At 46.2% G+C, this 26,296-nt stretch overlaps 1 protein-coding gene across 1 annotated transcript in view; it reads right to left on the reverse strand.

Moving 5' to 3' along the window:
• The window catches only part of MYOM3 (myomesin 3), a 136,135-nt gene that overhangs the window by 105,517 nt on the left and 4,322 nt on the right, over nt 1-26,296 (reverse strand). The window contains exons 2-8 of the mRNA XM_033954507.1: nt 23,540-23,665; nt 21,139-21,231; nt 17,857-18,016; nt 16,378-16,535; nt 9,814-9,909; nt 8,369-8,457; nt 206-250 (exon numbers count right to left, since the gene is read on the reverse strand). Coding sequence (XP_033810398.1) covers nt 206-250; nt 8,369-8,457; nt 9,814-9,909; nt 16,378-16,535; nt 17,857-18,016; nt 21,139-21,231; nt 23,540-23,661 — 763 coding nt within the window. The 5' untranslated portion in view covers nt 23,662-23,665. The remainder of the gene's footprint in view (nt 1-205; nt 251-8,368; nt 8,458-9,813; nt 9,910-16,377; nt 16,536-17,856; nt 18,017-21,138; nt 21,232-23,539; nt 23,666-26,296) is intronic.

A 26,296-nucleotide genomic window follows, 5' to 3' on the forward strand; every position in this document is an offset into this window, starting at 1 on the left:
CGTCAAGAAAAATTCAGCACTGCCTGAAGAGAACGGTCAGCTGCTCTTAGAAGGAGGTATGGTTGTGCCAAAACCTTTGAGTAATTAATCTAATACAGGAGAGCTGAGTTTCTCCACATCTTTCCAAACACGGGCACGGTCTCTTCTCAGTGACACTAGTGGTAACATTACCAGCAGAAACAACTGCTCAGGATGGCTTACTCACTCCTTGACGCATCCGAGTCGAGTCCTGTTAACAGTCCATAATAAGCTATAAAAGAAGAAAGGACAGTTAGGCCATGTTGTATCTACAGTGTGCCATATCACCTAAAATGCCATAAAATCTATCGATAAACCAGGGACTGGCACAAGCCATGGAATAGAGAATGACATGGGGACAAATTTTTCCCCGTCCACGGGGGAATTCATTTTCCTGTCCCGTCGTAAGTGTTTGAGGCTTGTGCAGTGAAGGCAGAGCTTACAGGGATGGGGCAGGGACAGCGACAAAACTCACGGGGACGGGATGGGGAAATTGAGTTCCTATGGGGATTGGGAAAAATTTGTCCCCGTGTCATTCTCTACACTGCACCACTCTAGAAATCAAAATGTAGCAAAAGTGAGCCTAGAATAGGACAATCCAGCCATTGTGACATCACTGATGAGGTTGGCTCTTATTGGTGGAATGAGGCATTATGATGTCAGAATACCAGCTCCGGTTACCAGAGGCTGAAACTCTTCACACTATTTATTTATTCAATTTTCTATACTGTTCTCCCAAGAAGAGAATGACACGGGGACAAATTTTTCCCCGTCCCCGCGGGAACTAATTTTCCATGTGAGTTCTTTTGCTCTCCCAGTTCTCATCTGCACAAGCCTCAAACATATTAAAATCATAAGTGTTCAAGGCTTCTGCAGTTAAGGCACAGCTTACAGGAATGGGACAGGGACAGCGACATAATTCATGGGGACAGGGAAATTGAGTCCCTGCAGGGACGAGGACAAATTTGTCATAGTGTCATTCTCTACCATGGAACACATCTACTTCACAGAAAGTTACAGAAATATAAGTAAGATTCCCAAGTGCACAGTATCAAGAACTGTGAGCATTTTCCAGCACTGGCCTCCTATCGATTCCTGCTTAGGAGTCTGGCATTTCGCTAAGGTCTCAGCATGGGTAAATCCAGTCTTGGAGAGTGTGGGAGACTTAAGATGAAGCAGGGAAGTGTCAGGCTTGGCGTAGCTGTTCAGGAACAGTGAGGCTTCCAGTAAACAGCTCTAAAAACAGAACTTAAGATCTATTTACTCAGTGGCCTAGGGTTCTCCTAGGACAAGCAGGATGAGTCAGCCACATATGGGTGTTGTCCCAACAGCTCCCAATTTGCGGATAAGCTCTCCAATAGCTCAGAGAGATTTTATTTTTTTTTTCTCTGAGCACGTGCAGTGCCTGGGCCCCACTGGGCATGCCCGAGCCCCACCCATTTCCCCCTGCTTCCCCCTAATCCCCAGTCTTTAGTTTCCGCCCGTTCCCATCGGTCGGATTTTCTACAGCTCTCCATTACAACTTTTCTACTCATCAACTTGAAGATGCCTGAATCATCTAAAGAAACAACTGGGATGCAGGAGGAGGATGAACACACTGGATCCTCATGAATTGTGCGCCCACTGATTGGATCCGGCGCTCGAGGTTTCCGTGTTGCTTGCATTGTGCGCACATGTCACCACGTGCACGCAAGCTAAGGAAGAGGGCACTGAGAGACTTCATGAAGAGAAGTGAGGCCCGAGAATCTTCCTCCAGCAGCCATCCTCATCGGATATCAGCAGCGGGGGATCCACAAGCTACAGCGGCAAGGAGCCTCCAGGATGCCCTGGCTCAGCTAATCCCCCCGCCTGCACTTGGCCCGGTAGAGAAATATCTCCCGGAGTCCCTGCATGTTGTCGCTTACAGCCAGCCTCTGCAGGGCAGCCGATAGGAGTCTCACCAGACCGAGAGATCTCTCCAGGAGCCCCTGCACGTTGCTGCTTACAGCCAGCCTCTGCAGGGCATGAAGAGAAGTGAGGCCTGAGAATCTTCCTCCAGCAGCCATCCTCATCGGAATGCAGCAGCGGGGGATCCACAAGCTACAGTGACAAGGAGCCTCCAGGATGCCCTGGCTCAGCTAATCCCCCCGCCTGCACTTGGCCCGGTAGAGAAATATCTCCCGGAGTCCCTGCATGTTGCCGCTTTCAGCCAGCCTCTGCAGGGCAGCCGATAGGAGTCTCGCCAGACTGAGAGATCTCTCCAGAAGTCCCTGCATGTTGCCACTACAGCCAGCCTCTGCAGGGAGCCGATCGGGGTTCAAAGGTAAGTCCTATCTGCTTGTTTTTGGGAAAACCTCTGATAATCTGTTGCAGCCCCGAGGGCTCTGCCCCACCCTCCTCCCAATCTGAATTTAAGGTGAAAGAATCTCCCATGCTTCTTTCCCTTGGAGGGGACCTGCAGACCTCTCCCCCCAGTAGGAGACATGCTGCCCCAGAGTTCAGCTTGTAAAGGACATGCTGAAAAAAACAACAAAAAAAACCCCAACTCGATGTTTCTTTCCCTCTTGGGGTCCTGCAGAGTCTGCAATTCACACTTTTCCCACCCCGCCTCCCATCCCCCTCTCATGTTGGGAACCAGGAGTCTGCCTTTCTCAGCAGGGTGCTGATATAATCAGAGATGTGGCAGGTCAGACCATGCCTCTCCAAAGGTGGGGGTTTGAAACTCCTCAGTCTAAAAAGCTGTTTGCTCTTCATAAAACCTAGGCAGAGTGCTTTTCCAGCTAGCATGAGGGACTATGATACTGTTCATGATTTCTATAGCACTGAAAGGCATATGCAGCGCTGTACAGTTTAATATACAATAGTGAATACAGCAGGAGAAGCCCACTCAAGAGGCATTATCACTCCTCTTTCTCTGCCTCCAGGCACAGTGGGAAACGCAGCCAGGAGCACTGGCACAGATGAAGGGGTGCATCCTGCCCCCTCTCTGCAGGCTCTCCCCCCCTCTCAAGAAGGACAGAGAAGGGCGGTGGGGTACATGGAGCCACCCAACCAGTCAAGTGGAACAGCACATGAACCTGCGAACCACCAGGGGTGGGACCAGCAGCCACAGTTAATCCTCCTGCTGACCCACTCCTCTCTCAGCGGGCTACACTCCCCACAATGCCCCCCTTTAGAGGGAGCCACGCACAACAACATGGTGCGGTCCAGCGGCATGCCATGCACCCAAGCAATGGAGGAACAAGCTACACACCAGCCTCCAGCCACGCCCCGAGTCACCACCCACAAAAATAAATAAATAAATAATTCACTATTAAAAAAAAAAAAAAAAGAAAACCCACAAATGAGGACTCACCCCAAGTCCCTCCAGAAACTCACAGCCTTTCTCAAGATCCAAGTGGGTGGACAACAAGTACCCAAGACAGAGTACTACAAGGCCTGAACTACCAGTACCAGTACTTCACGCAGAGACAAGATTTGGCTGACTCCCTCCTCAGGGCAACCAACATCAAGGAGACTGGGATTGAAGTACTAGATCTTTCCAGCCCAGGGATTCGACAACCCGCAGCAGCCATACATGGACATTTCGGTAGCTTAAGAGAAACAGGGCAGCACGACCCACCCCCCCTCCAACCCCCGTCAGGAAAGGACCTGAAAAACCCTGGTTTCCACGGGGAAAAAGACCTTCGAGGGCGCAATGCTGAGCGCACGAATTGCTGCGCTCCAGTTCCAGATGCAGCTTTATCAGGAGGCCAGTGAGAGGAAATAAATAAATAAAATAAAATAGGGACTCCAGCTCACTACTGGGCCAGTCCACACTGGCAGCAGTCTGTGCCCCAGCGCTCGCAACAGTAACATAACTGCTACGCAAACAAGCACCGCCCGAGGGGCAGGGGCATCCAAGGGCAGCCCTCTCCCCAAGGCAAAAACAGAACCTTGACCACTCTCCGGCCCAGCAGGATCAGATTGTCTGCGAAGGCTTGGTCCAGGATCACCAACCAGTGGGCCCTCAGCATCATCAAGCAGGGATTCCGAATTCGTCTCCACTCCCGCCCCCCCCCCCCTGAGTGGGCGGGGCACCCTCCATCTGACGACCCATTTTTCCTGCAGCAAGGAGAGGACCTGCTTCGGCAGAATCAATACAGGCGGTGACGAACAGAGGAGATCACTAAGGGGTTTCTACTCCAGGAACCCCCGCGTCACCATGGACAAGGACAACGCTCGTTCCTGGATCTCTGCAAGCTCAACAGGTGCATACACAAGGTCCAGATGCACTCTCTGGGTACAGTCTTGGCCCTGTTACAGCCCGAGTATTGGCTAGTATCCCATGCACCCAGCCCACAGGAGGCATCGTCGCTTCTATAGCCAAGATAGACGCCTCCAGTACAAGGTCCTGCCCCTTGGACTCTCAACGGCTCCAAGAGCATTCACAAAGTGCGTGGCAGTGGCACATCCTCGCCTTCAAGGGGTGCGCATCCTATCTTATCTCGACAGCTGGCAGCCCCATCAACCACCATAACCCTCCTCCAAGAACTGGGGTTCCTCATCAACTACATGAAATCCCACCTGATACCCACCCAGGGGATATCGTTCATCTGGGCAGTCATCGACATCACGCAGACCAAGGCCGTCCTACGGGACTACCAGATCGACGCCATGACATCCCTGGCCCAGTGCATCCCTGCCAGCAGCTCATCGTCAGCACGCTCCGGTCTTTGTTGTGCAGCACACCAGACTACTCATGAGATCCCTGAAAGGGCACCTCAGACGTCACTGGGACCAGTGTACCCAACCTCTGACCACCCACCTATTGGAGCTCAGGGCCATAGGGAATGCCCTCGAAAACTTCAAACAGGCAGGGCAGTACTCACCCAAACAGAAAACCAGGTGGCCTTGCACTATATCAACAAACAGGGAGGGACAGGGTCAACCTCGCTCTGCAAGGAAGCTTGCCACATGTGGGAGTTCTCCAACTCCATTCAATGCCCCATCCAGGCAACTTACTTCCCGTGGGAGCAGAATGACCTGGCAGAAAGACTCAGCCACCAGCTGGATCCCGATGAGTGGTGTCTCAACCCAGCGGCGATGAAGAAGATCTTCAGCACCTGGGGCACACCGAGCATCGACCTGTTTGCAACTGAACCGAACTCAAAATACTCGACCTTCTGCGCAAAGAGATCAACCCATCGCCGTCTCAGCCCCGACGGCCTGTCTGTGAGTTGGAACCATGGACTCTTATATGCCTACCCACCACACCCTAAGTCCTGCAGAAGATTCTTCAGGACAGAGCAACGGTGATCATGATTGCCCTGTTCAGGCCCCTGCAACCATGGTTCCCGTTCCGGCAAGGGATAGCGGTTCACCCACCTCTCCCCGTTCCCGATCAGTGCAGTTCTCATTACACAACGCGGGAACCTTACCCTCCACCACGACCTGCGTTCCTTAGCCCTGACCGCATGGATGATGAGAGGATGAACCTACCACAAGACGTGGAGCACACTCTTATGGCAGCCAGAAGACCTTCAACCAGAAAACGCTATGGGTTGAAAGGGAGAAGGTTCCGCTACCAGTGCACAGACACGCAGCGAGACCCCTACAACTGCCCCATACTGGACATCCTGCAGTACATACTGAGCTTATCTCAGGGGGACCTAAAACCCACTTCCATCAAGGTCCACCTAAGTGCAATCGCAGCATACCACGCTGGCCTAGACAACAAACCAGTGTCGAGTCATCCAGGAATCACAAAATTTCATGAAGGGACTGTCCAATCTGCCGCCCGGATGGGACCTCAATTTGGTGCCACAGCAGCTCACCTCGACCCCTTCAAACCTTTGGGGGAGGCAGATCCCGTATTCCTGGCCGGGAAAACCCTGACCATCGTGTCGGCCAACACACTCCCCCATGAGAACAGGGTGGTACCCAGAACCCACCCCCGATTCTTGCCGAAGGTGGCTTCAGCGTGCCTCCCGGCACTCTACATTTCCCCACAGGGAGGCACACTGCCACCTCAGCAACACCTCCTGGACTGTGTGCGGGCCCTGACTATGCAGCAGATTAGACAAGCCTCAATTGTTCATCTCCTACGACCAAAACAGACCAGGACTTCCGGCCACCAAACGCAGGCGCTCGCGCTGGATATAAGAGTGCATCCCTTTCACCTATAGAAAAGCGCAGCATCAACCGCAGGTGGGAGCCAACACCCACCAGCGCAGAACCATAGCCAACACAACGGCTCATCTGCACCACACACCAATAGGGGACATCTGCAATGCAGCCACTTGGTCCTCCATGTACACCTTCACCAAGCACTACTGCCTCGACATAGCATTCCACGCTCCAAATGCATTCGGCCGAACAATCTTGGAAGTGGCTCTTCCCTCCCGGGAGGGACAGCAACCACTAGCACAGCCTTGACAAACACTGATCAAGTAGGGTGTTATAAATATCGACAAATACTGATCAAGTAGGGTGTTATAGATATTGATTAAGTAGGTCTTCCAGCACTCCTGCCTAGACTGAATGTGGAATAGGCAAGTATGAATTCTCATATGCAAGTACGAATTGTCACTGTTAACCAGTTACGAATTGTCACTGTTGACCAGTTGGTTTTCTCACTGTTCATTGATTGACATTGACCAGTTTCGCTGTTCTGTGAGTTAAGTAGGTCTTCCAGCACTCCTGTCTAGACTGAATGTGGAATAGGCAAGTATGAATTCTCACATGCAAGTACGAATGGTCATGTTGACCAGTTGGTTTCTCTCTGTTCATTGATCAGTTTACTGTTCTGTGAGTATTATTGCTCAGTTAACACAGCACTATATCTAAAACCTTGTTTCCACAACTTCACCTGCTTTGCCTGATTACCCTGCCCAGCTCGGCCTCCACAGCCAGGCGAGGGATGCACAAAGCGCTAAGGCGCAGGTCCAGTCAGTACATCCCTCGGCTAGGGAGTCACCCATATGTGGCTGACTCATCCTGCTTGTCCTAGGAGAAAGTGTAGTTACTTACCTGTAACGTAGGTTCTCCGTGGACAGCAGGATAGTCAGCCACACAACCCACCCGCCTCCCCATACGGCCGACCCGGCCACAGCTAGGAACATCCTGGGGATTAGGGGGAAGCAGGGGGAAATGGGTGGGGCTCGGGCATGCCCAGTGGGGCCCGGGCACTGCACGTGCTCAGAGAGAAAAAAAAAAAAAATCTCTCTGAGCTATTGGAGAGCTTATCCGCAAATTGGGAGCTGTTGGGACAACACCCATATGTGGCTGACTATCCTGCTGTCCACGGAGAACCTACGTTACAGGTAAGTAACTACAATTTTTGCACCCATGCCATGTTAAGGGCAGGATTCAGTGAATGGCACTGAAAATTTGATGCTGAAAAAAAACTGGCACTGAACATTATTCTTTAATGGGCACTCCACGATCAGTGCCCTTCACAGAATAGTGCAGAAGTGCTCTGTAAGGATCTTCAGAGGCTCTATCAGAATAGTAGAAAGGGTAGGGTTACCAGACGTCTGGATTTACCCGGATACGTCCGGGGGTCCGGATAGCTTTTTAAAACCCGGCATTTTGTCCCGGTTTTGAAAAGAAATCACGTCGGGAGAGGGCATCCGCGCATGCACGGAGGCAACACAGTGATGTCATGCAAAACATGCTTGTGATGTCATCACGTTGAATCCACGCATGCACGGAAGCCTTCCTGTCTGATGAACAGGCAGCGGGGAAGGGAGATTGGGGCAGAGCTGGGGCATAATGGGGCGGGGATGGGTGGAACTGAGTCGACCTGGGGGCGGTTCTCGGGGTTCCAGATTTTACCGACGTAAAATCCGGTAACCCTAACGAAGGGGGTCTGTAAGGATCTTCAGACGCAGTGGCATAGGAAGTGGGGTGGATGGCAGACCTGCCCTGGCAGCGTCTTGGTGAGGGCACTGGCACCTCTTCACCCCCTCCCCCAAGCCATCCTCATGTCCTTCCGTTTCCTGCTCCCCGGACCTCTTTAAAATCTTTGCCAGCGTGAGTAACTACTGTAGCCAGGAAGTGACATCAAAGGGAAAGCCAGCGTGAACAGTATGCCGAAGAAGTTGACACGCTAGCGAAGATTTAAAGAGGTACGGGGTGGGCAGGGAGAGCACGAGTGTGATAGGGGTAGCAATGAGGAGTGCACATGGGAGCGCCACTGTTCAAAGGCTCTACCTGGATAGTACAGAATCTTCAGAGGCTCTCAATATCCCGGTCAGTAATTTTTATCCGGATAGCAGGTGATGTAATTCAGATAAGTGGTTTTAAATTTCCCTGCTTTTAATGTCATGCCATGTCCCCTCCCCCCCCAATAAAATTCCCCTGCGAGTAGTAAAATCATCTTACTTACATCTGACAAGCACATTTGCAAACGATGTGGCCTGACCGTACTTATTGGAAATCACAACACTGTAGTCAGCAGAGTCGTCCAAGGAGCATCTACAAAGGAAGACACAGGATTTCATGCGCCCTCTCTGCCTTGGTCATGCATTTGAACTGTACAGGCTGGCGTGGCCTGGCCTCAGAACTCACGCACGCATAGCAATTAAAGATTATGGGAGGGGGGTCGATATTCAGTGGGACTGGCATAACGACACTGAATATCCAGTCAGACCACCTGGGCAATATCTGGCGCGGTCTGTGGGGTAGAGAATAGCACGGGGACAAATTTTTCCCTGCCCCCCGCGGGAACACATTTTCCCGTCCTGTCCCCGCAAACTATTTTCCTGCCCCTGCCCCATTCCTGCAAGCTCCGTCCTCATCTGCACAGGCCTCAAACACTTTAACATCATAAGTGTTCGAGGCTTGTGCGGTTAAGGCGGAGCTTACAGGAACGGGGCAGGGACAGCGACAAAACTCGCGGGGACGAGACAGGAAAATTGAGTTCCTGTAGGGACGGGGAGAAATTTGTCCCCGTGTCATTCTCCACTGTGGGGTGTTCCTGGAAGTGACCTCGTTAATGGCGACATTCAGTCCACTAAAGGAGTAACTGTCTGGAGAAATTTAGTACAGAGAAAAGGTCCGACTATCGCTGGTACCTGGATAATAGTACCGGCCAACCTATTCCCAGATATTTAGCCCCGGTATTCCTTTTTGAGCTGTTTCTGTGTGCATGCGCCTGGATCCAGAAGGGAGCGCACACTTGTAGCAACTGCCTTTCTTTATTGTGTGCATAGGCTAACCGCGCTCATTGAGTCGAGGCTGAAAATTTGCACACAAAGGCCCAGATTCTGTAAAAGGTGCCGCTCCACATGGTTCTCAATCAACCGCTAGGCATTGCTTTTAGAATCGCACCTAGCTATGCCTAAGTCTCTAGGTGTTCTAGAGGTGGACGCTGGTATATTAGGCCGAGTTATACCTGGCCTAATTTACTGGTACCTTACTCGGATGCCTAGGGATATCTGCGTTTATCATGCCTATCCTTCACTCCTTACCACGCTTTCTCAGGTAGGCACCGTTAGGCATCAGTGGGCGACTGCCATTGTTAAGCAGAACGCTTAATTGTTTAATTTTTTTAAAAAATTTTCAATTAACTTCCAGTTTGTTTCACACATTAAAGACCCTCTCTGCGCAATAATAAAAAAATTATTGTGCAGAGGGAGTCTGTAAGAATATTCAGGATATTTCAAAAAGCAGAGTTCAACTGTACACATGCTAATCCACAGGTTCATTACCAACACACTGATTTTGTGCACACTGACTGTTTTTAATGTGAGCTAACAAATGCACATCTTTCGATCGCATTGTTATTATTATTTCGATATGAACGGACTTGGCAGGGACAGCTGTACTTACCTGCAAATCTCTAGTGTAAGCATGCCAAAATTGTTGTGGATTCTGTATTTCCCGGGCTCAGCAAAGCGGAGATTAATTGGCACTCCATTTTTATACCTGATGGAAGAATTCAATGCCCTGCTCCATTAGTACAATATAATAATCCAATATAATTTCTTATTTCTCACAGTTATTCCAGCCACAAATGGTTGGCCGAAACATCTCTAGGCATTGCAATCTGAAGGAATAATAAGTTATCACGGTGTATTATATAAACATTTAGTAATTCAGGTTATAGAATGGTGCTCCTATTGAAAGCTGCTCAATATAGTTTGTGAAAAGTTAGATCTTGTATCATTTGCTTCTGCATTTTTGGGGGATGTTTTAGGGGTAAATGTGTCCCTATTGAGGCTTCTGGGTGCTACAACACATCCCACTTTAATAATTCATCATGTGTCGTCTTACATACAGTTGCCATCAATTATCAATACTCAGACTGATGGAAGGGAAATGTGTACACCAGCCATGATTTTTCGAGAGCAATGATATCCAAGTTTTATCCCATTCAACCCCTGCATCCAAGCAGCATCATTATTATTTTTTTGTTTGGAGCAGGGGATGGGGAAGAGACCAGCAGTTTCCTCCAGCTCAAGTAAGGCCAGTGCTGGGTTTTGACCCCCTACTTTTTCATTTGCAAAACCCCAGGGATTTTCTCCCCTTTCTGATATCCTCCCCCCCTCCCCAGCTTACTTTAGCTCAGTTCTTGGTCTGGGTTCCATGCACCAGGGCTCCTTCTGGAATCCTGCAATCATAGAATCTGAATGCAGCCACCAGATGTCGCCATTGCACACCGAGTCAAAGGATTTGTTCTGTTTTCTATCCCCTTCTCCCCAAAGAGTGCAGAACGGGTTACAGGTTAACATGTAGAATTGATTTAGAAAAATCATTTCTATACCACCTATCACAACAAAACAGACAGTAAGGTGAACAAAACAGCAGACAATACATTCAACAAACACAGTGCTTTAGGGGGCAACACTTCCAACAAATGTTTATGCAAAATGTTGTGGTTTTACTTGCGGGTCATAGGAGAGGCTCCTGTCTAGTTAAATCGCCTGTGCAGGACTATCTTCTGCAAATGTCACCAGACTAGGGTTGAACCTGCTCTTATCTGATCTTATCTGTCTAACCTCCTCAGATTTGCTAAGGCTTTTTTGATTTTTGGACCAGATACTAGAGTTACCAGATTTTACTATTGTAAAATCTGGACCCATGGCCCCACCCCCAGGCCCACCCTGTTCCACCCAGCCCTGCCCCATTCCATACAAGTCACGCCCCATTCCACCTCAGCCTCACCCCCCAGCCCCACCCCTCTCAACTTGTTCTCATGCTCAGAGTAGAGAGTTGCACAGGGACAGAAATCCCACCCATCCCCACCCGTCCCCGCCAGGATCCTCTCCGTCCCCACCCATCCCCGCCAGGAACCTCTCCGTCCCCACCCATCCCCACCAGGAACCTCTCCGTCCCCACCCATCCCCGCCAGGAACCTCTCCGTCCCCACCCGTCCCCACTAGGATCCTCTCCGTCCCCACCCGTCCCCGTCAGGATCCTCTCCGTCCCCACCCATCCCCTCAAGGAATTACCTCCATCCCTGCCCGTCCCCATAAAAAGCAGCAATTACTTCTGACAGGATCATCAATTCCACAGTTTCTTTTGTGTTTGCGCTGCTGTTTTCCTTGTGGAATCTCTTTGGTGGAACCCTTTTTTTGTTTTCTGTTCAGGTAATTAACTTATAAACCCCCTCTTTTACTAAGGATGACGTGTCCATTATATTATATGGACAAACCCTGCTTCCAAAGCCTTCCATCCCCGAGGGAGTCCTGTGGGCCAGAGGGGGTCCCCGTGGGAGTCCCGAGGGCCAGAGGAGTGTCCCTGTGGGAGTCCCGTGGGTTAGGGGGGTTTCCTGCGCGACCCCGTGGGATCCGCAGGATTCCCGCGATCCCCGTGCAGACCTCTATCTCAGAGCCGCGTCGGGAGAGCATCTGCGCTTATGCAGGTGTGACGCGATAATGTCCCATGCATGCATGTGCGTGACATCACCCATTGCATCTGCACATGCGCGGATGCCCTTCTGACATGGTCCCAAGATGGAAGCTTTTCAAAACCTGGACAAAGTGCCTGGGTTTGGATAGCCGTCCCGATGTCCTCTAAAAAGAGGAAGCGTCCGGGTAAATCTGGACGTCTTGTAACCCTACATCAGACCATTCAGATCCCTCTTCCTGCCTGCAAGTGCCGACTTATTAGAGGGAAATTTTAAAAGTGGGAGAAGCAAGTTGCAGAGACATTTGAGTGCGCAAAGCAGGGTTTTAAATGCTCAGCTACAGTCAATCTGTGATAATTGTGACTACACTTATATATAGTCTGACGACATGCGGAAGATTTATTAGCAGAAGAGGGAAGGTGATCCTTGCACTGTGGTAAGGGTGGGGGCTTATGTGCCTAATTCGGGATTTCCAAAAATATGCACGTGAGTATGCAGATGAATAGGGCCTGCACAGAAACAGGTGCAGTTGGATGTACCCCTATTTCTCCATCTCATGTTTCCATTCAGGCGGCATACATTTTTAAAACAGCAGTTATACGAGGGGGTGCTGAAAAGTTCTCAGCCCAGTCAAGAAGAGAATGAAGTGGAGCCATGAAACGAACAAGTTATTCCACACTTTTCTTGACACTTTTTGTTTCAATGAGGCAAATGCATCTAGTAAATGGGCACAAGTATAGGGAAGCCAAGCCACTGTGACATCACCGATGAGGTTGGCTCTTAGGCATTGGTGGAATGAGGCATTATGACATCACAATATGAGGGACCAATGAAAAGTTCTCAGCCCAGCCAAGAAGAGAATGATGTGGAACCATGAAACTTCCATGTTATTCCACACTTTTCATTTCAATGAGGCAAATGAATTTAGTAAGTGGGCACAAGTATAGGGAAACCAAGCCATTGTGACATCACCGATGAGGTTGGCTCTTAAGCATTGGTGGAATAAGGCATTATGACATCACAATACGAGGAGCCACTGAAAAGTTCTCAGCCCATCCAAGAAGAATTTGGAGCCATGAAACGTACAAGTTATTCCACACTCTTCTTGACATTTTTTGTTTCAATGAGGCAAATGCATCTAGTATAGGGAAACAAAGATATTGTGACATCACCGATGAGGCTGGCTCTTAGGCATTGGTGGAATGAGGCATTATGACATCACAATACGAGGGACCAATGAAAAGTTCTCAGTCCAACCAAGAAGAGAATGCTGCAGAGCCATGAAACTTACAAGTTATTCCACATATTCACTCCTAAGTCCAACACACTTAACACATCAGGTCTGAAGTTTCTGCAACAATTCTGAAAAATTCTCTGATATCTTGTCACTAAAATACTGCTTCGCTTCTGCAATCACCTCCGAATCACTCAAAAATTTGGTAATATAAAGAAATAAAAATAAAACAAAGGAAATAAGGTAATACACTCCCTTTTCCTATCCCTGAAATGCTTTCACGGCTTCCTTATATATACTGAAATTTGGCAACATTTGCTTATTTCTGATCTGAAGAAGAAGGGTTACCTTCGAAAGCTCGTCATAAAATGCATTGAGTTAGTCCAATAAAAAAGGTATCACCTCATTTCCTTTGTTTTTTTGTTTAATTTCTTTATATTAATTTGGAACGTGGACGAACACGGCCACCTCATCATTTCACTCAAAAATTGTGAACGCACGTGACTTCATCGCGTCAAAGTCTGCACACTTCTGGATGCCCTCAAGCCGCGGCCACCTGTTTAGTGTGCCGCAGCTTCGCAAATTTTGCAAGACACTGGTCTATGCACTGAAACCCCAACGGCATCAAAAAATCCATTGTTTTGCCAGTCTTGTGAGGAGGTGCATTGTCTTGCAAAAAGGGAACTCCTTTCCGCAGCTTCCCTCTCCAATTTTCTTTCAATGCCTCCTTTAATCGGCAAGTTACAATAGTTCTCTGTATTAACTGTTTGGCCCCATGAAGATAGTTGGTCATTACAACACCTTCCTGGTCCTAAAACACTGTGGCCACGACCTTTCCTGCTGACTTTTAGGTCTTGAATTTCCTTGGCCTTGGAGAACCTGAGTGCCGCCATTGCATGGACTGTTATTTTGTCTCAGGATCATAATGGTGTAAGCATGTTTCATCAACAGTAACTAGTCGTTCCGAAATGTTGGCACCAGCTCACTGGTTGCAAATGTTGCAAAATCAACTTGGAAGTGTCCACTCAACATCGTTTTTCATCAGCATTCAAACATTTGAGTACCCACTTGGTTGACATCTTCTGCATTACCAGCTGCTCGTGGATTATACGCCCAACCTGTCCCCTAGATATCTGTAGTGTCTCGGCAATTGTTTTAGCTGATATTCACTGATCTGCCAAAATCAGGTCATAGACATGGTCAACAATTTCAGTTGTTGACACTGTTTGAGGCCTCCCAGACTTTGCTGCATCTTTGGTCTTGAAATCTTCACACTGAAAGTTTTCTCACCACTTCTTCACTGTGGAGTAGGATGGGAATTTGTGACTCAATGTTTGCATCGTACATTCATGGATTTCTTTTGGAGTTTTCTTCTGCAGGAATACTGATTTACTCTCATATTCATGTAATTCAAAATCAACCAACTGTTTCTTCAATGCACGCCAAACTTCAGAGAAATGCAAAACACCCCACACTTATCTTTTTGTCCCGACGGAGGCCAAATCCGTTTCATACTGTGCTGGCTTCTTCAGGGGAAGTGCTCAGATATTGTTGGCACTTGTGCCGCTGAATGAACGGTTGTTAAATCATATCCTGCAGAGAAAGATAGTGGTGACCGTTTGTCGTACATTGAAGAAACAGTTGGTTGATTTTGAACGCAGTTGCTTATCCTCCGTCAATTACATGAATATGAGAGTCAATCAGTATTGAAGAAATTTTTCAAAAATATAAAAATATTTTTTGAATTTAGAATAAGAACAGTAAAAGTAAGAAAAAGAAGACAAAAATTTATAAATATAAATTTGAACAGAGGTTTTTGACCAATGACAGTACTCTTAAACCTCAAAATGGTGTCTTTCAATTGATTTGGCACCTGGGGTTCTTTGAGGTCTTTTTTCCTTGCTTTAGACAATAAAGTACATAATTTGATTTATATATCATTCATATTATATGCAACCTAGAGGATTTGATTTTGAACACTAGAGTTCTGCACTAGATATACATCAGTTTGTCCACTAACACTTGTCATAAGTGGTTTTGCCTAAATTTTAGTGTCTAATTGCTGGCTTGCACTAGTATTCTTCAATGCATCAGGTGCACAACTTTGCTGTATTAGGACACTAGGGCGCTGAGTAGAAGTCCTCCCAACTGCACTGCTGCCAGTAGGAGGTGGTACTTCAATATTGCATTTTCAATCGCTAGGCATAAGCAGGTTCACTGAAGTCCTGCAAAGTTGGTCTGTCTCACTATTCAAAATGTGATAATGAAACAGCGCCACCCACTGGCAGAACAGTAGGTGGAGGACTGCTGCTCAGCTTAGAAGGAACAGTGGGTGTGGGTACACTATAATACTCACATGTAACTTTATATCAGCCAGTTTCCATGTGCAAGCAGTGATTTAGTAAGGGGCGGGGTAGGAGGGTGGTCTGCCCCGGCCGATATCTTGGTGAGGGGGCAGTCACCCATCTTCCTCACCACACCCTCACTCCTTCTCTACCCTTCCTCCCACTGTTGCGTATGGTACACCGACCTTAGCAAATAGGACATTGCCGCGCCGACAATTCCGCTCAGTGACAGGTGTGTGCATGAAGGGAACAGAATTGTTGGGGTGCAATTGTAAGTGTAGTGGTGGAGGGGTTGTGGCAGTCTTTTAATTTAGAGTGCGTCGGTATTGAGCGCCCCTCCTATGAGCACAAGAGCGCGTAATTGTAAAAGGTCCCCCCCATACCCACATCAGAGCACGAGCGCGAGTTGTAATCGAGTTCTAAGTGTAGAGGGGGGTTCCAAACCCCTCCTGAATGACAGTGGAGGGGTTTCTCCCCCACACCCTCTGCGAGCAGAAAACGGAAGGAACAGGACGGCGTGCATGTGTCCTGCTCACAAATGTCGGGGCTGAATTGTCGGCATGCCAATGTCCTGCACGCACTTGACCGGTCACCGTTGCGCGTGCGTATTGTTTTCCTTCCCCTGTACCTCTGTAACGTTCCTGGCACAAACAGCAACCCTCAACCTGCTGTTGCCCTAGCATTGGCTCTTCCTCTGATGTCACTTCCTGTTCCCGCGCCATCAGAGGAAGAGCCGACGCTCGCGAGACAGCAGCTTGGAGGTTGCTGCTCACGCCAGGAACGTTACAGAGGTACGGGGGGAAGGGAAGCGACGAGCACGTGGCAGAAAGGAGCGGGAAAGGAGCGTGTGGAGGTGGGGGGGGCACCTCTCACCTTCGCTACGCCACTGCGTGCAAGACTTGTTTTACATGCATTTTCTGCATGAACAATTACCCCCAGAAAGAGTAAACAAGACGGTAGCTTACCACTGGATGTGAGGCGGAGGGGAACCACGGACGGTGCAGGACAGCGTGACATTCATCCTCTCCCAGACACCGTGGGCTCTCAGTGGGATCCAGAACATGGGAGCCCTGGCAGCGCAGAGTTCTCGGACCTCCTTCTCCTGCCGAATCTTCTCCTCAGCCTGTAACAATACCATTAAAGCTCAGCCCTCCTATTGATTTAACAATCTTATAGCCCGCTTAAAGCCTAAGGGATCCTTTTACTAAGCTGCGTTAGCGTTTAGTGCATGGGGCAATTTAGCGCGCGCTATTCCACGTGTTAATGCCCTAACGTGGCTTAGTAAAAGGAGCCCTAAGTGCCTAGATTCTGGCATTGGAGGAGCCAGTTTCATCGTCTATTGTTATTTGAGACTTGGGACGTTAGGCGTTCGGCTAGGAAAATTCGTAATGTTTTTGGAAATTTGGGATCCGTATATTCAAAATCTTTCACCTAAGGCAAGGAGTTTAATTCTTAATGATTTACATTGAAATTATGATTATTTACTTAAAATTCCAGTTCTTTATTTTTGTCAACTTCCATTTGGTTTGGGGGGTTTAGTTGTTTTTTGGGGGCCTTATTTTATTTCTTTAATAAAAGATTTACACATAATTAAAAGGGGTAGGGATGGGAGGAGGAGGGAATTGAGGATTTGAAAAAGGGGGTTTGAATTTGAGAATGTATTAAGGTTTTTTGTAGATAATATGGAAATATATTTTGAAGGAATAATAGAACTATGTTTGATAAATATTTCTATGAATATAATTGTTATAAGTTTAATTTGTATTATATTTTTTGTATAATTGTATATTCCTTCAATAAAATGTAAATTAAAAAAAAATCACTGACAAAATATAAAATCCACATCTTAGGTCTGCTGTTCTTGATTTAATAGTGCTTCATAGCTACAGTATTTAAAGAAAGCTTCCACAAGTTCACTAACATTCAATTGTCCAATCAGGTTGTTCCGTAAATTCACCCCTGCTACTGAAATTGCTTTGTTTCTGGTATCTGGGGATTCTGCTTGTTGCAATCCATCTATTGAGAGTTCCGTGGAATTCTGTGGCACATCGCCAAAGTGTTCATCACTCTTTCGCTATTCATTTCTAAAGTGACCCTCTTGACGTGGGGCTTGAATTAGTTGTTTGATGTTAAAAATTTAATATTTTTATTTGTGTAATTTTCTATTTTGCTTGTAAAGTTTCTTGGGAGTTTAGTACGCATAAAAGCTAATAATAATTTTTTTTAAACCCCAAAGTTTCTATAATGGCAATTTTGAGAACGCTGGCGATATGTTGGATCTGCCATTTAATCCCTTCCGTGTGCGCCTGTCGCAGACCTACCATGGCCACCTTGTCATCCTAACGAGAGCTATTAAACACACAATGCCTGCAATCTTCCGTTGGCTCCAGAGAGCCGCATAGCTTTCCACAGGCCAATCCATCGTGGAGAAACTCCATTCTGACCTTCCTTCGAAGAGCTTTTCGATCCATTCTCGATCTGAAGATGCGACTGGTCCTTATAAACTCCTTTTCCACTTTCTCCCATTCGTTTCCGAACGCCGCTCTTTTCTGCCCCCTGCTCTCCAGCTCCAGAAGCATGGCTTCCCTTCTCAGCTTGATTTCCCTGGAACACGAAAATCTCTGTTACAGCCGTTAATCGATATGCGTTAGAACAGTGTTTTTCAACCTTTTTACACCTATGGACTGGCAGAAATAAAATAATTATTCTGTGGACCGGCATCAGTCCGTGGACCGGCGGTTGAAGAACACTGGGCTAAGTCGTGGGCCAGACCCCGCCCATCTCTACCCAATCTCCACCACAGACCCCGCCCCCAGAATAGTACTAATGTAACACCATTTTTTCCATTCATTTTTCACAGATACACAATGTAATATTATTAACAACACATAATGGTTAACCACAAAATTAAACTACATAAAGCACACTGACAACAGATGTAAATTCTCAAAATTAACATAATTCAATCACTAAATTCAAAAATAAAATCATTCCCCCCTACCTTTGTTGTCTCCCTCCCTCCATGCCTTACCTTCTAGCCTGCTCCCGCCTGGCCATTTTATGCCGCTCCCGGTATTATCTTCAGGCCGACTCCCTCTTCCTCACTGATGCAGTGCACAAAGCTGCGAGCAGCATCTCCTTGCGCGTCCCGTGCCTCATCTGGAAGCCTTCCCTCTGACGTTGTAACGTCAGAGAGAAGGCTTCCGGTTCAGGCGCAGGACGCCCGTAGGAGCCGCTGCCCGTGGCTTTGTGCACTGAATCAGTGAGGAAAAGGGAGCTGGCTCAAAGATAACGCCGCATCGATCGCACCGTGGACCGGCGGTTGAAGAACACTGCGTTAGAAAACACCGTCCAAAAACACCCGCCATTGTATTTCATTTCATTCTGACCGGGCACTTTGAGCTAGATTCTATAAACAGCGCTACTCCATGTGGTTCAATTAACCACTAGGTGTGACTTATAGAATCATGCTCAATGGCGTCTAAGTTGACTTAGGGCTTCTTTTACTAAGCTGCGATAGCGTTTTTAGTGCGCGCAGAATTTTAGCGTGTGCTAAACCTGCGCTACGCGGCTAGAACTAACACCAGCTCAATGCTGACGTTAGCAGCTTAGTTAAAGGAGCCCTTAGGGTTACCAGATTTACCCGGACATGCCCTCTTTTTTAGAGGCGTGTCCAGACGGCTTCTCAAAGCCCGGGATTTTGTCCGGAGTTTGCAAAGCTGTTGAGATCGGGGCCGAGTCTGGAGTGCGTCTGCGCATGTGCAGATGCACTCCAGACACAGCCTGAAGAGACGAGGTTTGCCTGGGGCTGGTGTTGGGTGGGACAAAATGGGGCGGAACGTGCCTGAATTTGACTTCTTAGCTGGCATTTTTGGGGGGGAGCCCAAATTTGGATACCATTTACAGAATTGAGTCCTTTATCGCCAGAGACCTCACGGCAGTTGCAATAATAACAAAAGACAGTAGAACAAATTAAAATGAAAAGATAACAAAACCACTACAGGAGCCACTAGAAAACACAAAATGAGGGGAGTGGAGTAGAACATTTATTTTATTTATTTTTTAAATTTTCTTTACCGTTCTCCCAGGAGAGCTCAGAATGGTTTACATCAGGGGTCCCCGAAGTCCCTCCTTGAGGGCCGAATCCAGTCGGGTTTTCAGGATTTCCCCAATGAATATGCATTGAAAGCAGTGCATGCACATAGATCTTATGCATATTCATTGGGGAAATCCTGAAAACCCGACTGGATTCGGCCCTCAAGGAGGGACTTTGCAGACCCCTGGTTTACATAAATTTATTCAAGCAGTTTTCCCTGTCGGTTCTGGTGGGCTCACAATCTATCTAATGTACCTGGGGCAATGGGGGGATTAAATGACTTGCTCATGGACACAAGGAGCAGCGGGGATTTGAACATATAACCTCAGGGTGCTGAGGCTGTAGCTTTAACTTCTGCGCCACACACTTACCAGTGACATAAAACACGGAGGATGGGACTTTATATGGTTACAATCAAAGTGGCTCAAGCAAAAACAAGGAAAAATCCAACAGGTCCGCCGTGATAAAGTGAAGCAAACCGTAAAATATACACGTCGAAGGAATTTTATGGAAAGTCAATAAAACGTAATCCAAAAAATGGCTCTCCTAAGCTTAGGGACCGGACCCTCCACTCCTTGCTCAGCGTTCGTTACCCAGGAGCGGTCACAGATTCAACCTCATTGCTATCTACAAGGCTCTCAAATAGTGCAACATAGGATTTCTCGGACCCCTGAGGAAGGAGTGTTTCTCCGATACACGGTCCTTGTAGTTATAAAAATCTACAATCCTGTCTATAATTACGGAAAAATACTGTGGCCAAATTAGTTTCGTATTCTATTATTATTTACAGCCTCTTTTACAGAGCCGCGCGGCAACGGCCCTGAAACCCTTTAAATCTCTATGGGCTTCGGGGCCGTTAGCACAGCTTTTTAAAGAGGCCGTTAGTGTATCCAAAAAGCATTTGTTCTAATTTTCTAACTGGAAACTCTTAACGGCTCTTTTTACTAAACGGCACTAGTGGTTTTTAGCATGGGCACGAGAGTAAATACTCCGATACTTATATCATTCCTATGAGTGTCAGAGCATTTACCTTGCCAGCATGCGCTAAAAACCTCTAGTGCCATTTAGTAAAACCCAGCGTAAATTGTGATCATTTTCAGTAGGAGAGAATATCGTCATTGTAGGAGAGAATATCGTCATTGACCTCTGCCTCTATTGGGTAGAAGGTTGTGCATGTTGTTTTTTATTTTTTTTTAAAGAATGAGGACAGAGTTCACCTGCCTGCTTATACTCCGTCTTCAAGAACCTTCCAGAAATCAGAGGCACATCTTTGACTTATCGCAGACCAGGGCCTATCAGAGCCATTTGGCTCAGCCTTCACACAGAAAACGGACCTCTATTTGTAAAAAAAAATGTTGGTTTAAAATTTTTTTCACTGAACACAAAACTAATTTGGCCACAGTATTTTTCCGTAATTATAAACAAGTTTGTAGATTTTTACAACTGAAAATCGGCCTCAACTGTTTCATATCTGCTTTTTTTTTTTTTAATTATGAGTTCCGGGTCTCTGGGACCTCCTCATATGCAGTGGCCCAGACCCCTGTGAGTCTCTAAAAAGCGTTGGTGCAGACAAACCTTTGAATCAAGGAGGCAGCATCAGGTTCAAAAGAAACAAATCCTAATGACCTACCATGGTGATTCCAAGTGGGTGTCCAAAGCAAACGCAGCTTTTCCTAAGGCCAGATCCACCGCAGAGACCTCCACGCTGGCAACTTCCTCATCGCTTGCAAGTCGCGAAAAGGGTAAGATAAGTAAAGCAAAGGAAACAAAACAAGGGCCCACTCAGCATAATTCAGATTTTCCACAATCAAATGGTCCTGCATGTAACCTTTAGCAACCTTTCCAAAATGACCGAGGTAATACGTAGAAATACGACAAAGACATAAAGGAAAAAAATGATACCTTTTTTATTGGACTAACTTAATCTCTTCCCCCACCCCTTTATACAAAACTGCACAAGTGGTTTATAGCGCCAGCTAGCACGCTGAATGCTCTCCGTTGTTCCAACACTCGTAGGAACTCTATGACCATCGGATTAGCGCAGAGCATTCAGCACGCTGCCAGGCGCTAAAAACCTCTTGTGCAGTTTTGTAAAAAGGGAGGAGGAGGGGTGGTGATTATGATTAGCTTTTGAAGGTAACTCCTTCTTCCTCCAATAAAAAAGGTATCATTTTTTTCCCTTTATGTTTTTGTTTCATTTCTGCTTATTACCTTGACAAGTGGATTAACACCGCTGCCGAAGCCACACCTTTTCTATTAAAATGGCCGAGAAATAAAGCAGACTTTTGTGATGTGACTGCTTGACTATCCTGCAGAAGAAACGATTTTCCAAAGTCTTTTTTTAAAATTTTTTATTTATCAAAATTTTCAATTTTTATAAGCATATATCTTGGCAAAGAAATAGAGTTACAATTGGAACAAATTATAGAAATAATTATTAGACTTTTGCGATGTGACTGCTTGACTATCCTGCAGATGGAATGATTTTCCAAAGATTTTTAAAAAAAATTTTTTATTTATCAAAATTTTCAATTTTTATAAGCATATATCTTGGCAAAGAAATAGAGTTACAATTGGAACAAATTATAGAAATAATTATTATTAGACTTTTGCGATGTGACTGCTTGACTATCCTGCAGATGGAATGATTTTCCAAAGATTTTTTTAAAAATTTTTTTATTTATCAAAATTTTCAATTTTTACAAGCATATATCTTGGCAAAGAAATAGTTACAATTGGAACAAATTATAGAAATAATCAATATCCATTAAATTTAACATTTATCCCCACTTTTACAAAGGTGCGCTAAGCTTCTTAGCATGCACTAACCACGTGCTAAACGCTAACGCATGCATGTTATCCTATGGACACGTTAGCAGTTAGCACATGCATTGATTTAGCGTGTGCTAAATCCGCTCTGAAACACTTAGGGCTCCTTTTACTAAAGTGCGCTAGCGTTTTTAGCACACGCACCGGATTAGCGCGCGCTATAGTGCGCTACTCGAAAAACTACCGCCTGCTCACGAGGAGGCGGCTAGCACACGCGCTATTCTGCACGTTAAGGCACTAATGCACCTTTGTAAAAGAGGGCCTTAGTAACTCTATTAAAACTCATTATAAAGGAAATCATATAAGAGAACTGGGGCAAGATGTTTGAAAAGACAGGAAATAATGCAAAAACTATCAGGAAAGCCTAGATTTACAACTGGCGGACCTGTTAAGCTTCATTAATTTCAACTGAATTCACATTTGAAGGGGTGGAGATTGCTATTGGGGCTGAAGGCTTCCTTGCTTCTAAGAAATTTTTCAAATGTTCAGGATTACAGAATGCAAAAGATTTCTCCTCTATTTTAATAATACATTTGCAGGGGAACTTCAAGGGAAAAAAAGCCCCCTTGAGGTCCAATACCAGGGGTTTTTTGAGTGGACCTACAAAGGTCAGGAAATATCAAAACTAAATTACCCATAAATTTTATGTCTTTAAATCTGAAATACATTCGCAGTATCCGATTCCTATCCTATTCTAGCACAAATGTAGCAATAAGGGTAGCTGTACTCAAAATAATATCAAAAACTCTCCAGTAAACCAGTAATATCTAGACTGGCCTCCTGGTTCTGTAATGGAATTGGTTTTTTTCAGTGGATTTTCCAAAGATGTTTTATCTAGGAAACTTTAGGGCCCTTTTCACAAAGCTTTAGTGCATTTGGGAAGGCAGTACATGCAAATTTATCTCATATCACCACGGATATCCTGAAAACCTGACTGGCTGGGATGCCTCCAGGATCAGGTTTAGAAACCACAGCTATACATGATAAAACAAATTTCCTCCCCCAAAAAACTTCTATAGACAAATTACATATTGCATAACATTGAGGTAGTTAATTGGCTTCCTCGTTGCCTGGTAATTGAATCATGGCTGCCAAAGCCTGAAGATCTTTGCGGTCCCCCATTGGGTCACACAGCTAGCCTCGGCCTATACCAATGTCACATGCTTCTTAGTAAAGACATTACCAGGGAGGTTTTGACTCACCTAGTCTTGAATTTCCTCTTGCGAGTTGAAGAGGCAACTTGGAGGCTGTGCTTGAGTTGGTCGGATTGCTCCTCTTCACTGTGGTAGGCCTGGTGCCTCGTTGCCATGGTGACGGAAGCCATTTAACTACAGGATAGGATGAACCAAAGACGGGATGGGATGGGATGATCAAGTCTCAACAAATTAAGTGTATTAACAAACACCACACAAGGAACTGCCAGGGAAATAGGCTGCAGGGTTTCACTTTCCTTTATGTTTTTGTTTAATTTCTATATATTACCTGCAAACTTTGAAAATCCTCTCTCACTATAGCGCTTTGATGTTTTGTGTTTGCTTCCTTGCCCGGAGCATCACAATGGAAGTCAAATATTAATGAGAAACGCATATTAATTGATTGGTTAATGCATATTTAAGCAAGTAAAAATGTAGATGAGCAGCGAACATGCAAAAACTATGCAAAGCAGCTGATTTAAATGTAGCACAGTTTGCATTAACAGTAGTAAAGTGCTTGTAAAGCAAGATTTTAAGTACATTTCTACACCTACACTGGTTGAGCAAAACTACTACGAAACCCAATTCTTTTTCTTCTAACACACGCCGTCTTGGGACAGAAAAGACTTGGGGAGGGGCAGCAGCTGGATCATAGAGACAGCTAGAGAAGGACAAGGAGACAAATTTTTCCCCATCCCCGCAGGAACTCATTTTTCCGCCATCTTCACTGGGGGGGGGGATGCTGACACCTATTCTCCTCTCCACCCCCACCCCCATACCTCTTGAAAGGTTCACAAGCATAAGCTGCAAATTCACCGGCCGCTTGTGCCAGCCTTAGCTCCTTTCTGATGTCATGCCCTGGTCCCGCCACCAGGAAGTGACATCAGAAGGGAGTCGAGGCCAGCGAAAGCAGCAGGTGGAAGATGCTGCTTGTGCAGGTAAACATTTAAACAGGCATGCGGGGGGTGCCTGTCCCCTCCCCAACCCTGTGGATTGCGCCTGGTGTGGTCTGCCCCGCTCCTTACTATGCCTCTGCCAATGCCTTGTAGTATGTAACACTTTAAAAGTACTTCAATTATGGTCTCTCTGTAATACTCGGTAGTAGAGGGTTGCACCGGGACAGAAATTTCACCCAACCCTGCCCATCCCCAATGGAATCTAACCCAAACCCACCTGTACCTGCTAAAATCCATTCTATCCCCCGGAGTCAATGCTTTTATCTGTTTCCTCCCAACTCCAACATCCTTGCATGCTGTTTGGGGGGATGGTATTCATGATTCAACCAAAAAAGTGGTCCGAGCCTCATTCCAGTGCTCTAGTTTCCTCTCACAATACATTCCAAGCCTCATTCTAGAACCGCCAACGATTTTGACTACATTCCCGCGGTAATACCAAAGCAATTTCTTCCATCCCTGTGGGAATCCTGCGGCAACTTCTTCCATACACATGCGAATCTTGGGGATTCTGTGGGATTCTTGCAGTCCCCCTTCATGCAAGTCTCTGCTCTGTAGTAAATGGCCACTTTAATGAGCTATGCAAATGGCCTAGGTGGCTAATTACTGCTATGTAATGCATAAAATCGTTGCCTTCATACATTCACACATCGTTACTACCATTTCCTTCTCCAAAATATCTGCATTTGCTAATCTTTGCCACATTTGAGTAACTGTTCCCCTGGTACCATGCTCTGGATTTTCTACGTAAATTATTTAATGACATGCAGATACTGACCCCAAGGCTAGACTTTAGATTAGATCTTTCAGAGTTGACCATCCTACTCCAGGATGCCTCCAACAGATATTCCACCAGAAATCTTTTCCACTTAAAATTCCCAGCACGCAATAAATATAAAGTCTACCAGGCAAATGACTTTATCCATCCAATATCAATTAGCAACACACTGGAACCAACTATCGCTTACACCAGTGTTCTTCAACCTTTTTGCACCCGTGGTCCGGCAGAAATAAAATAATTATTTTGTGGACCGGCAAACTACTAGGACTAAAATTTAAAAATCCCGTTTACGCCCCATCTCCGCGAGCTCGGTCCCCGCAAACCATCTGATCCCATCTGCACAAGCCGCAATTATGATTTTATATTGAATGTATTTTATTAAAGTATAAAAAGAAACAATATTCTGAACAATTGTGATTTTATAAATACAAATATACAGAGCACGGACCAACAAAACCCCTGTCTCCCCTCCCCTTCACATATATCCCCTCTACTATCAAGAAAACTGAACAAGCCAAGTTATTATAGAATGCTACATAGAAATATCATGCTAACAGAATACTGCAGTCCCCAGTTATGTCTCTAGCAGGATATATAATTCAAATCTGATATATTCTAATGACAAAATAGAAATAAAATTATTTTTTTCTACCTTTTGTTGTCTCTGGTTTCTGCTTTCATCTTCTTTTCACTCTTTTCCTTCCACCATCTGCCCGTTCCATCCAATGTCTGCCCTCTCCCCCTTCCATATGTATCTGACTTCTTTCAATGCCCCTCTTCCTTGTCCATCCTCCTCTCTCCTTTTTACATCATTCATTCCAGCTTCACTGCCTTCTTCATTTTTATCTCTCCTACACCAGGTCTAGCATCTTTATCCCTCTCTCATTTCTCTGCTGACCCCCTTTCCAGCATCAATGTCTCTCTACTTTCTCATTCCTCTCTCTCCCCTTTCTCTCATCTGATCTCTCCATTCCACCCTGACCCCCTTCCCCTCCTGTAATCTCCCTGCCAGCTGTTTCCTTCCTTTTTTCT

The sequence above is a fragment of the Geotrypetes seraphini genome, chromosome 8 (assembly GCF_902459505.1).
Source record: "Geotrypetes seraphini chromosome 8, aGeoSer1.1, whole genome shotgun sequence".
NCBI lineage: Eukaryota > Metazoa > Chordata > Amphibia > Gymnophiona > Dermophiidae > Geotrypetes > Geotrypetes seraphini.